Here is a 13,032-nt window from a genome sequence, read left to right as displayed (position 1 = left end):
TGCACCCGCCCAGCCACCTCCTCGCACCCCACCCCCCGGTTGCTGACAGCTGGACATTGTATAATTACAGATTCAGCGCATTTAGTGTAAAACTCTCCACTGGGATTTGATCCCAGACTGGAGCATAGTCCTTGCTCACAGTGCAAGCTGCTCTACCAGGTGAGCTATACCTATTATACCTTGACAGCTACACCGAGCTGCCAAGCCTTTCAACTCTGAGCCATATGAAGAACTTTTGTGACAGACTGTATATTGTAAAATAGCCAATCTGTTAAAAAAAATGGAAGACCAGAAAAATTTCTGCATCTGTTCCTGCACCACATGATTACACGCACCCGGTCCCTTGTCATAGAGGCACCACTCAAGGAGCCTGGGAAAGTAGATAATCTCACAATTCAGATGATGTTTACAGCTCGTCTCTATCATAAACAGTTCAGATGTTATAATGTCTTGTTGATGTTTTGCAAAACAAGTAATCATATCATGGTCACACAATGAATACTTGAAGTTTCTATTCAGCATAAACACAATTCTGAGTTGAGGACACCCCTAGACACAACAATATAGACTATTAGGCTACATTGTATCATGAAATACTCATAACATCTAAGACATGACAGGTGTGGCATGATAAGCTGGGGGCCAATTTTGGCCAGCTGTAGTCACTATAGAATAGAAAATACTTTATATTAACCTATATTATTTAAATTTCGCATTTTTGCATGTACGGTATGTATTATTTCCAAACTAGTTTTTATTTTCATTTAACATTCATTTATATGCCAATCAAGAGTGGGTGAGTGAAGGAGTGCAAGAGAAGCACCTGCCCACCTCTCATGTCCAAGAGACTTTGTCCTGTCCTCACAACATGAACGAGGAAGGATAGGATGATAGCCCAGGTTTAATCATTATTATAACCTTTATTTAAATTTGGAAATATATTGAAGAGCAACCTCATTTACTATAATAATGAGGATTAATGATGAGGAAACTGTCACTGTCACATCTGTGCAACACCACATCTAGGCCTGCAAGCCTGCCCGTCTTGTGAGTTCGGGCTGGGCTCCAGCTCACTGAACTCAAGTTACATTAGGCTTGTAAATGTGCAGAGAACCTGAGTTACAATGAGCTTTATACTATCAGGAATCAAAGACTGTCCAATGACAGCTGAATAATCGGAATCAAAAGTCAAGCAATGATGTGAAATGACTGAGGTAGGAATCGAACCCATGACCTTATGATCATTAAGCCTTTACTCTGCCACTCAGCTACAGAGAGCACACTGCTTTCAAGACTGTTGTCATTCATTGTAATGTGATGATGTGCTGCAAACTGGTATGAGTAATCAAGGAGATAACAAACACCTGTAACCAATTGAAGGCGGTGGAGGAGAGCAGAATTCAACATAACATAACAAGAGTTCTTCCCTTGGATTCGAACCAGTGACCTTAGGGTTGGCAAACGGCCACCCTAACCCCTATACTACAGTGAAGTTGTGGTGAAGAGAGGTTGAGACTTTGATGAATGTGAGATTTTTCAATGATTCTTAAAATAAAGAGAAATTAGTATAAATTAGCCACACCAAGTAAGAAGAGGACTTTTTTGTGACCTGTGACTATTTTTTGGTGAATTAAAATGAATTAAAAAGCACCTAACAGCAAGTTACAAAGTTGAGCTCCTTCTCCTGCTGCTGTGAAAAAAATACATTGAGCTGAATGAGAGCAGAGAGCTCCCTGGCTGCATTTAAAAAATATTTTAAATTATTATCTAAGTCTCTTTGCATTTTTGACCAGAATTTTAGCCAGAAGACAAGTGTGGCTACAAAACTGGAGAAAATAATTTGTCTAGAGTTTAATTTGTGGCCGTGCTGACAGTTTAGCCAGAAAAACTCTAGAATGTTTTTTTGCCTCTCTCCACTCTGACACCACTCTGGCTCTGCTCGTTAGACGCAATACACACACATTATAAAGCTGAAAAAAATCAGAAAAAGTTAAATATTTTAAAAAGTATAAAGAGTTAAAAAGAGAAAAGTAATGCCGATAAAGTTCAAAAAAAGCTGCACGTTTTGATATATGAATTGTTGAAATAGCACAAAGTATGAAGGACTAGAAGAAGACCGTAAAAAGGCGGAAGAAAATGGCCAAACAGAAGAACAATAGTGTGACTGCTTCAGCAGTCACACTAATAACTAGGAAAAAATCCACACAATAACAGTAGTGCCCGGGCGATAGCCCGTGGCCCTAATTATTTTCCCAGTCGTCCTCTGTTGACTTCTGATAACTTGCTTCATGTTAAAACTGCTGCTCTCAGCCTGAAATTCACAGAAATTTTCATTGTAAGTCATTCAAGCTTGACTCTCAAGCTTTCTTGGTGTTGACGCAGTGTGTTTCCAACAGGTGCAGCTTTGGGCTCGTTAACTTCAGAGTGAGACAGAGTGCAGCTCATCAACAGACAACAGTCTTTGCAACTGTGTGTACACTGTGGCCTAGAGGCAAAGTGAAAGTCTACTGACCATGAGGTTGTGGGTTCAATTCTTACCTCGGTCAAACATTTGTATGGTGATCACTGCTTGCACTATTTGCTATTTCTGCAACAGCGGTCAGCTGCTTTCAGCATTCACACCATTTCCATTCTTGGAAATGCTTTTTCTAGTTTATAATGAGATTTAAACAGAGTTCAAATGGCCACCTTGCAGCCAGTGAACATAAATGTTGGTCAGGGGTGTTTTGTTTGGCCTTCAGAGTGTGAATTCAGTCTGACAGTGCACTGCTCTCCGCCGCACATCTCCTTTGTCCTCTCCTTTAGAGCTGGGTAGCCTGACGTCAGTGCCCCTGTCACTGGAGTTGTTTTTATGTTCTTCTCCTCTGTAATTGGCCAGGAAGCTTTTACCTATACTAGCTTTACTCTGTCTTAGATTATACTAAATTGTTGTTTATGTTTTGTAGCGTTGGTCGGATCTATCTATCTATCTATCTATCTATCTATCTATCTATCTATCTATCTATCTATCTATCTATCTATCTATCTATCTATCTATCTATCTATCTATCTATCTATCTATCTATCTATCTATCTACTAACTGCAATCTGATGTAAAGTGAGACAATGTATTGTGTTACAGTCCACAAGCTCAAATCTCATTTTAGGCAGGTAGAGTTTTATTTTATAATAATTACAGTAACTAATACTGTAGCTAAAAGGTGACTGAAAAACACATTTGTCTCTCCACAGTGGTTACATAATATAACGTACCGTTTGTGTCTGCAGGTCAAAGGCTACCGCTACCTTGAAGAGGACAACTCGGATGAGTCAGACTCGGAGAGGAGCGAGGAGGACGAGGAGAAGGAGGAGGCCAACGAGCGTGTGGTGGAAGAGATGGAGGCAGAGAACAGGGAGGAAGGGGGACAAGACAGAGGGGCCCGTGGAGCTGACTCACCCAGAGCCAGGAGGAGAGGGGCAGAGGGCCAGCGCCGCAAACGCCAGGTCGCCCATATGAAGGATGAAGAGACAGAGGAGAGCGAGTGAGGGTGAGAAAAGAGAGGGAGCAGGAGGAGAAGACACGGTGGACGGATGCTGGTTTTGCTGTTGTTGTGTCATGAATCCATTCATATTTCTACAGATATTTGTTCCTACTGTAACACACCTCTTTTCATACTACACTAAACAAAAAGTAATGTTTTCTAGCATTAAAAAAGTGTTCAGATATAATAACAGTCGTCCAGATGAAAAGGTAAAGAAACTTGAAAGAACTATCATGCAATGTACTAGGCACAGACACAGGGTAGCACACACTGGATAAGACAAGACAACAACAAGAATACTTTTGTTTTTCTTTTCACATTTACCAAAGGTACCTGAAATTATATAAGGCATTGTTGGCTATTGTGTTTCAACACTCAACAAACTCATTAATATACAAACTCGTTTTGTATGGAAAAAAAGAGAGCAAAGATCTACAAAGAACTACAAATGACAGAAAAAGAAAAGGAGAATTGATTTTCTGTGTTGAATTGCAGGGCCAGTTGTGTTGTGATGGAGTCATACTCATTGCTTCCCTGTATTTTGTTAAAGGGATAGTTCAACATTTTGGCAAACTGGCCCATTGCCATAATCTCTATAGTTTTAGGAGTGGGTTTGTTACCTTTAATTGTTGGTGCAAGCTATTTTTCGAACGGTGGAGCAGAGCCGCGAGCTGCTCAGAGCTACACTATGGAGGCTAATGGGATTTCTTGGTTTCCGTCATCAAACTCATCAAATACACAACAACTCCAAAACGATCTTGTGGACAAGTTGTGACCTGCACATACACCACGCTATGAGATAATAACAGAACGTTACCAGACTGAGTCGTTTTCGAGGTAAATACAGAGACTGCTTGAACTCCATCTCGTAATGTTCCGTTATTATCTCATAGCGTGGTGTATGTGCAGGTCACAACTTGTCCACAAGATCGTTTTGGAGTTGTTGGATTGTGTATTTGATGAGTTTGATGACGGAAACCAAGAAATTCCATTAGCCTCAGTAGCATAGCATGTGTACAGTACATGACCGAGGTAGGTGTTTCAGTAACCAGTGTGGTATTATTACTGTCTGCTGTTATGTTAATGTTAGGCAGGTATAAGGAGCCATAGTAAAATTGGAACTTGTTGAAGTAGAAAACATTATTAAAAGTGTCATTGACAGTAACTCTGCTAATTATCCACATTTTGAACACAACACTGTGTTGTATTGCTTTATTCTGAAAGAGTGAGTTTTATGGTTATGGATGAAATCAGTGGCACAAGAAGCTGCTGCTGCACTGCTGTAGTTGTCGTTGTAGAGTTGTAGTTATTTGTAGACACACAAAGTGATTCCAGTTTAACTTTGTTAACTCATGAAGATTTCAATTGCTTGCAGCCGCTGCTGCGTAGGATGGTGATTTCATTTTCTCATAAAGAGACCTTGAAGGAGAGATTGTGCTGACTCGCTGGCTAGAGAAGCTGCTGGAGCACAGACGAGACTAGACTGATCTTAATACTTGTGGTCTCTACATTATTTAAATGTTCATCTTTTAGTTCAGTTTAGCATGCTAACATGTTAACATTTGCAAATCAGCATTAAACACAAAGTAGAGAAGAAGCTAATGGGAATGTCATTAATTTTGCAGGGACCAAAAACGTCCATCATTTCGTACCAAACTATTTAATAGATGTTGAGACATATCAGTCTGAGAAGGAGTGGCCATGCCAACTCACCATCTGGTACAGACGTTGTTATAACCTCAGGGTGTCCGATGAGTATTGTAAGAAATGTTTTCACTTGAAGATTAAAAATGTATTAAAAAGTTTTACACATATTGCAGCCACAGTATATTATTCTTTCCATGATGCAAAAAACAGCTTTGTTTTGTACTGAATGCCCACCCCAAACAAGCTTTTACATTTTTCACACAATGCAAAAGAAACATCACAAGTGTAAATCATGAAATAAATAACAGCTGAATCCCATTGAGCTGCTTCAGTTTCAGGATATTGGTGTTGTGTAACTGTCACACTGGGCCTCTAAGCCATTGTTGATGTTAACACGGATGCTTTTGGTGCTATGACAAGTCAATGTGTGGGAAAAAATCCAATTAATTATGAATTGTTGTTCAGAAAAAGGATTTTTTTTTTAGTTATCATTGCATGCAAACTTTGTAATGCAATATACGAATCATAGGTCATAGATCATTCTTACTGTACATTGATGTCTCTTCATTTCAAAGCTTTTATATAAGTGACCTTTTCTGCTTTCTGAAGTCGCACTTTGCTCAGTTGAGACTGAATTTGCATGACTAAGCTGCCTTGCTTCTACACTGAAGGTCTCATATACTGTATATTTTTGCAGTTGCTATACACAGACATTACTGTTGGGTGATGGCCACTTGTGTCAAAAATGATCACGTTATGAATTTCTATTCAAACAAAGAGTGGAAGAGGAAGACATGGAATCCACATCCTGTAGTGGATGTTTGCAACTCAAATCACTTGTGAATTTCTGTGATCCATGCATCAGGTACTTGGTGTTGCACTGATCCCTGTGAAATTGCCAAAGAAACTAGTGTGGATTAATGGTATCTAGTGGTGGGGTTCCAGATATCAGCCAACTGAATATCCTTCCCTTTCCAAGCCTGTAGAATGCGTAGTGGCCTCATGTAACATAAATAACATGAAAGGCCCTCTCACTCTGGAGCCAGTGCTTGGTTTGGCCTTTCTGGGCTACCGTAGGCACATGGCAGTGTTACATGGTTGATTCCAAGGAAGACTATCCTCTCTTTATGTAGATGATGCGCTCATTCTGAACTCAGTTTGAGGTGATTATACACCAATGAAAACAAAAAGGGTGTACTTTTGACTAATAGATCCCTGCACACTGGTCCTTTAACTTATGCAATGCATTGTTAGTAACAGCTGTAAATGTTACTAAAGATTGTCTTTCACTTAACTGCTACTGTCTGTGCTTGTATTTCTCTCTGTGGGCAGTGCACACAAAGTCACCAACTTCATATTAAGCCATTAGTGACAGCCAAACTCCCATTGCCATGGAAACTTGGAAGTAATGTAATCAGTGCAAAGAGCAGCAAGCACAGCAACAGCAAGAAATGTGTCATTACAGCTACTGTGACACAGTACATGAATAAACATAGATTACATCAATTAAAAGTTATGGCAGTTATGTAAGATTAGAGACATTATAATGAAGACAGAGTTCTTTTTCAACTCTAGAAAATATAAGAAATACAATAAAATAGCAGTCACTTTCCAGGGTTAAGCTACTGATAAGCAAGATTTTTTTTTTCTTTTTTTACAAATATATATAAATACACACACACACACACACACATATATATTTGTCAAAATGTGTTTTAAAACGCATAACATCATTGTGCTGTTTTAACTGAGATGCTTGAGTAGTATGGGCCAAGGAGTGTAAGGACACTGGACTTCTGTAAATGCACTTGGCATAGGATAAATTCAGTACATTTGCTTTCACATCAAGTTTGTTGTGATACCAATAAAATAAATCTGATGAAGCGATCTTAAGTTTCCACTGTCCTTGTCTCTGAATATATTCACTCACTCAGGAATCACAGGAAGGACGTCACACGTTCGGAATCTGAACTTTATTTCATTTGTACTAAAACAAAATGAGTATTAACAGAAACATGAGCTGGGATAAAGAGGTAGCTGCTGTCACTGACGGTTTGTGTTGTAGTCACAGTGCTGACTTCATGAAGCACCAAGCTCAGAACAAAGCCGAAGGTTGACCTCGAGCTTATATCCAGGATCTGGAAGCGGCGGCCCGAGACACGGCTCTGCGGCTGCCGCTGGTCCCGATCTCATCCCTCTTAGTGCCTGATGCGTCTGATGGACTGGATCTTGGGAGTCTGGCAGTGGGAGCCCCAGTTTCTCCAGAACTGGTAGTCTCCGCTGTGTCTCTCACACTCCATGATGTACTGCTGGCCCCTGTAACCTGGGTACTCGTAGCACACAAAGCTGTACCAAGACACAGCAGAGGGAGGGGGAGGGTTAAGTAAGTGGGAAGAACTTCATTTTATAGTTGCATCACACATAAATATTTGTGTCTCGATGATATTTGATTTAACTCTTCAAGCTGACATGTAATAAACTAAATTAAATTAAATCAAATCTTTTTAAAATGTTTTTTAAATTGCCGCCTGGGGACAAATGAACTTTTTTGATTGATTGATTGATTGATTGATTGATTGATATACTAACACCTGAGAAGTAAATCATCTGTCACAATGTATGCTCATTAAAAAACTAAAATTGTGATTTATGTAGTGAGTGGGACATTTTACACTTACATCCACATAATTGTGACTATAATTATTTCTAAATTACTACTATTAAACAAATATTGAATTCCCCCAAAATCTAATACAGTCAGGAAACAACACAGAATTAAAAAATAAAAAGCCCAAAGTTGTCCTAAACTGTGTCAGCATGTATGTACATGTATGTATATAATGACATGCATGTCATTATATATCCTATTAAATTAAATTAGTACTTCACTGAAGCTGCTCTAATGACTAAAGTCAAGAGGAGTACGTGACATAATTCAACTGATATGGCTCTTAAAGAGAAAGAAAAGACATTCAGAGGCAGTACATTGAGAGTACATCTGAATGTGTACAAATCAGATCAAATCACTATTATTTAGGGCTGAACAGTGAATAGAAATATGATCTGAAGTGCGATATCTAAATTACAGGAGCTGTGTTTTTTGATATGGATAAAATATGTCCATAAGGGAAGCCCAACCTACAAATCACATTCTCCAGACGTAAAGCAATATTCTTAGGTTGGTACGAGGCCAAGTATATGCTCTAAAGGTTTTCTGTTTTTATTCAAATGTACTGCTGCTGTTATTTCTTGTCCACTTGTGGTATTGGGGGAGGCTTCATGTGATTCGTCTTTTGTTTGTAGTGTAATTCATGTGGGAGGAGCAGAAGACAAATTTCCACTGAGGTGGACAATAAAGTTAAACTAAACTAATCATTTTTATATTCTTGCAGTGAAAATAAACTACTAATAAACTATAACTACTCTGAGATTTGTTTTAATGAGAGTTATGTCTCAATTACAATATCTGCCAAAATACCTGCGATATGATTAAAGAAAATTGTTCAGACCTTATTATTATTATTATTATCATTATTATTATTATTATTATTATTATTATTATTATTATTATTAGTGTTTACAAGAATAGGACATTAGCATGTAGCAGAGTTCTTCAGGTCCTGATTTGCCACCAGAGTGTCTGAACCAGTCAGTTTGATAAGACATGGTTTGATGTGATGATGTGGTGGGTGTATTCATTTACTTAAACCTATTCCAACCATTAACTTTACAATGTGTCTTCAGCTTTTATCTCGCCCCTCGTTGTTTTTTCTCACCTGTCAGTTCTCAGAGAAGTTTTCCCAAATCAAACAACATCATCCGAAGTCAACAAGCATGTAAAGGAAAACTCATCACTGACTTACGCTCCACACTGCACGTGCATGGAGCCCACCTCGGGCCTGAACCAGCCCATGGCCTGCAGGGAGGGGTAGTCGTCACACAGCTCGGTGCAGCGGCCCATGAAGTTCTCCCTCTCGAAGATCATCATACGGCTGCTTTGGTGAGACTGCGGAGGAGGTCGGAGCAGAGATTTAGCTCTAAAGTGAGCGTCAGGTCTGTTATGCAGACGTAAACAGCAGAGCAGCAGACATTCAGCAGCACTGAGTTGTCTCATTTCTATTTTTGAACCCTCTCAGTCACTCACGGCTCACGCTCCCGGTCACTCCCTCCTTCTGGCGCTTTGTCACTCACTATCATTTCCATTCGCCTTCTCCTGCTCACTCATTCCCACTTCTCTCCTCCTCCGTCTCCTTTCAGCCCCCCCGCCTCCCCGTCCCCTCGAAGGTACTCACAGCACAGTAGATGGGGCGGAAAGACATGAAGCGCTCTGTGTGGTAGGACAGGGCGCCGCAGTAGGACTCCCAGTTGGGGTACTCTCCTCTCTCCAGGATGAACTGCTGGCCCTGGAAGTCATGATGCTCGAAGCCCACCCAGCTGGATGCATGAGGAGAAGGGAAATAGTCAGACAGGTGAGGGAAATGTTTGACAGTGATGTCTGTAATAAGTCTGAACATTAAACAGACAGGAGACAGAGGGGACGTCAGACAACAGAGAGACATTCACTGCTCGGCCCTGAGAAGTTGGAGTTAGCTGCTTAATGCAGCAGGTGTTCAGAGAGTCACTGCTCTGACTTTGGCAAGCTTTTAAAAAAAAAATAAACATCATGACTAAGGCCTGGGCTGTTACATATACATCTGCTCACTGTAAAGTTCTGCTCTTATTTGTGTTAAAACACTGAGGCCGAGACGAGTTCACTCTTACAGTTAAAAATAAAAAACCTTAAAGTGCATAAAAGTTACTCAGTGTTAAAAATGCGTGCGGAGCTGTACAGATGGCTGCATGATGTATGCAGAGGAAGAGATGGCACTCTTTCCTAGGAACAACAGACGTGATGTAATGTATGATGACCTACACATAAGAAGAAAATGTGAAAACTGGAAATATAACCTCACATTTTTATTAATTTAAAAGGTATATTTTAATAATTACAGTCTCAGTCAATATATAAGATGTATCAGATATCAACATAATTATTGTTGTGGGCAGATGACGCTTATTTTACGCATATTTTAGTTACCGGAATGAAAACTACATAACACACTGGCACATGAACTAAGAGGGAAATTTGAGTAGTCGTTACTTTAATCTTTATTTTCATGCACCCACAAGTCACTGTAGTCAACCAGTTAGAAACACCACCAGGCTCAGCTCTTTATTATTGTTTTCATAGTGTTTGCAATGTTAAACTGACAGGCCCTGTCCTTTAACTGAACCAAATGACAGCAGCTTATGTGCCATTTCTCCAGCCTGCTCCTCCAAACTGGTTGGGTGCAGACCTGAGTCTACTGCAGGTAAATGCAACAATGACTATGAATAATCGAAACCTCGTACGACCCCATTTCAAATAATCCAAGCCATCACTTTACATATGTTATATTTGTATTTATAATATCACTGTGTAGCCAAGTTTAACGTCAGCAGTTGATTTACCTATTATTTTGTATCCCTTCTTGATTGGAAGAAGAAGGTGCTAACCAGCTGGACCCCACCTCTTTATGTGATGATCAGTCACTGTAACATCCAGGCTGACCTCAGTTCAGTTACCTCAGTAACAGCTGAATCCCTTAACAGACAACTATCACCAACATCATCACACACTACTGACAAGAAAACCTACATGTAGACTCTAGAGCCTTCAAGTAGTACTTAAACATATTTTGAATATGCTGGACTCAAAATATGGTTTGGTAATTTTTTTTTTAGCATTGTACTATAATTAAATTATAATCAATAATTAAAAGTCCTCATTCATAATGGCCCCTGTCAGGAGTATAATGTCTAATGTTTCTAAAATATGTGTAGGTTTACCAATTTTGTTGTTGGTGTAGGTAGATGTATAAAATATACTCAAATAGAAAAGACAGAACTATGCTTAAATGTAATATATCAGTATATTTTATTTTTCATATAAATAACTTGATTATTCTGTCTTTGTGTTATCACTGTGTTAGTGTCAACACTGTGTGTGTGTAATATAATAGTAGGTACAGGTTTCAAATATTTGTTCTGAGAGCCGTTTACAGTTTCTCAAAAAATGTTGTATGCTTTCCAGCAGAGGGATCTTGACATTTTCCTCTGATACATTGTATGAGAAAAAAGTAAGTGGCACACAATTTTATCAAAGCAATTCAACCACTCCTGTAGCCTTAAACTGCCCACTGCTGACCAACAAAACCTGCTGACCACAGGTGAGGCACGTACACCAGGTCTGAGCAGCCTCCACACAGAGGCGGTTCAGACTGGAACCAGACCCCATTAGCTCCTCAGGTGGTCATGAAGAATCCTATCTCTGAAAAAGTAAACTGAGAAAAAGAGGACACAGTGGGAGCCTGGTCACTGTTTCCTATTTCATCATCTTTCTACCTCCGTCTCACAGACACACACTTACATAAACAAACACACACACACACACACACACACACACACACACACACACACACACACACACACACACACACACACACACACACACACACACACACACACACAGAGTCAGTCAGCTGTCCACAGAGACATGCAGGCGTACAGGCTGTGTGACTCACGCTCCACTCTCCACTCGGATGGAGCGGATGTTGTCCAGGCCGCAGTCGTAGATGTTGCAGCACTCGGAGGTGAACTCCACACACTTGCCCTGGAAGTGTTCCCTGTCAAACACAGTCACCTGCACACAGGGGGAAACAGGGCGGAGGCATGACAGTGTGTACTGTGTACTATGTAGGCTATCTGTGTGTGTGTGTGTGTGTGTGAACTCACCTTAAAGAAAGGAGCTGTACCCATACTAGGGAAGTACATGGGGGAGGTCATGTGGGTCTTAGTGACTCTATTCATGTCTATGGAGATGATACAAGGGGAAAACAGTCATGGATTAAAGATGGTTCAACAATAAAATGTAACAGATAAATTAAATAAATTCTGGCCATAACAACAAAAATAATTGATTATTCATTCATTCATTTATTTATTTCAGACCCAAGGGGATCCATATCGCAATAAAAATAAAGACAGAATAAGAGTAAAAAAAGAAAAAGCACAAAATACAAAGTACAGAGCCTTCCCCACTATTCAGTGTAGGCCTACATACAAACATGTTCTATTCATGTGATATTGTAGTGATGTTCAACAGTTACATTCACTGTAAACGGCCATGTTCCCCTCCATCAGCCTGCCATGCAGCCAGACCGGCCCTCAGTTAAAACCTACAGTAGGTTTGATCCTGTAGTAACTTTGCTCTTACCTGGATGCTCTCCTCGCGCTCCGCACACAACAAATCCTCTTGACGTAGACTTTTGTCTGAACCTGGCGCTTCTGTTTTATACTGGCGTCCACGCGGGGGGCCTTTGTGCTCGTGCGTGTGCGCGTGCCGCAGCTTCATGCTAATGACGCTGGAAGAGGCGAGTTTGTCAAGTGTAAAGCGTTATTTCAGGTGCGACACTTCCGGTTAGCCCTTTCAAAATTAAAGGCACGTTCTGCTAATAACTTCAATGAACAGTAATTATGTGAAGTAACAACGTTTTAATTTGGCCATTAATGCATGAATATGTGATTTTTTAAAAGTGTTTGTGTAGGTTAATTAGCCACATCTATTTTTCAAATCCAAAATATTCACCATGTAAGCGAAGGGAGGAGTTGTACTTCCGGTATTCCTCTAGCTAACTGTGAGGGGCTTGACGCAGGTGAGAGTCAGGACCGGGGGTGAAGAGGGGGGTGGTGGGGGTCGTGCGCGCGCACGGTCCACCACTCTCTCTCCAACTCTCTCTCTGTCTCTCCCTCTCTCTCTCTCTTTGTAACCCTATGTGGCCTGTCG

General features: G+C 40.2%; 2 protein-coding genes across 2 annotated transcripts in view; one reads left to right on the top strand and one right to left on the bottom strand.

Annotated features, from left to right (window-relative positions):
* The window catches only part of unc93b1 (unc-93 homolog B1, TLR signaling regulator), a 36,459-nt gene extending 32,306 nt beyond the window's left edge, over positions 1-4,153 (top strand). The window contains exon 13 of the mRNA XM_085764575.1: positions 3,268-4,153. Coding sequence (XP_085620701.1) covers positions 3,268-3,525 — 258 coding nt within the window. The 3' untranslated portion in view covers positions 3,526-4,153. The remainder of the gene's footprint in view (positions 1-3,267) is intronic.
* A 2,972-nt stretch (positions 4,154-7,125) lies between these two features.
* On the bottom strand, positions 7,126-12,636 carry LOC146991379 (beta-crystallin A1-like). Its single transcript, XM_085790644.1, has 6 exons — positions 12,463-12,636; positions 11,982-12,058; positions 11,771-11,889; positions 9,461-9,602; positions 9,032-9,174; positions 7,126-7,514 (listed from the first exon to the last, which is right to left on the bottom strand). Exons 2-6 carry the CDS (start codon positions 12,054-12,056, stop codon positions 7,367-7,369), a joined length of 627 nt encoding a protein of 208 aa, XP_085646770.1. The 5' UTR covers positions 12,057-12,058; positions 12,463-12,636; the 3' UTR covers positions 7,126-7,366.
* Positions 12,637-13,032: the final 396 nt, after the last annotated feature.

Source organism: Trachurus japonicus, chromosome 1 (genome assembly GCF_045865225.1).
Source record: "Trachurus japonicus isolate A0001 chromosome 1, Traja_1.0".
In the NCBI taxonomy this organism is placed as follows: Eukaryota; Metazoa; Chordata; class Actinopteri; order Carangiformes; family Carangidae; genus Trachurus; species Trachurus japonicus.
This window is presented reverse-complemented; position numbering and strand designations above follow the sequence as displayed.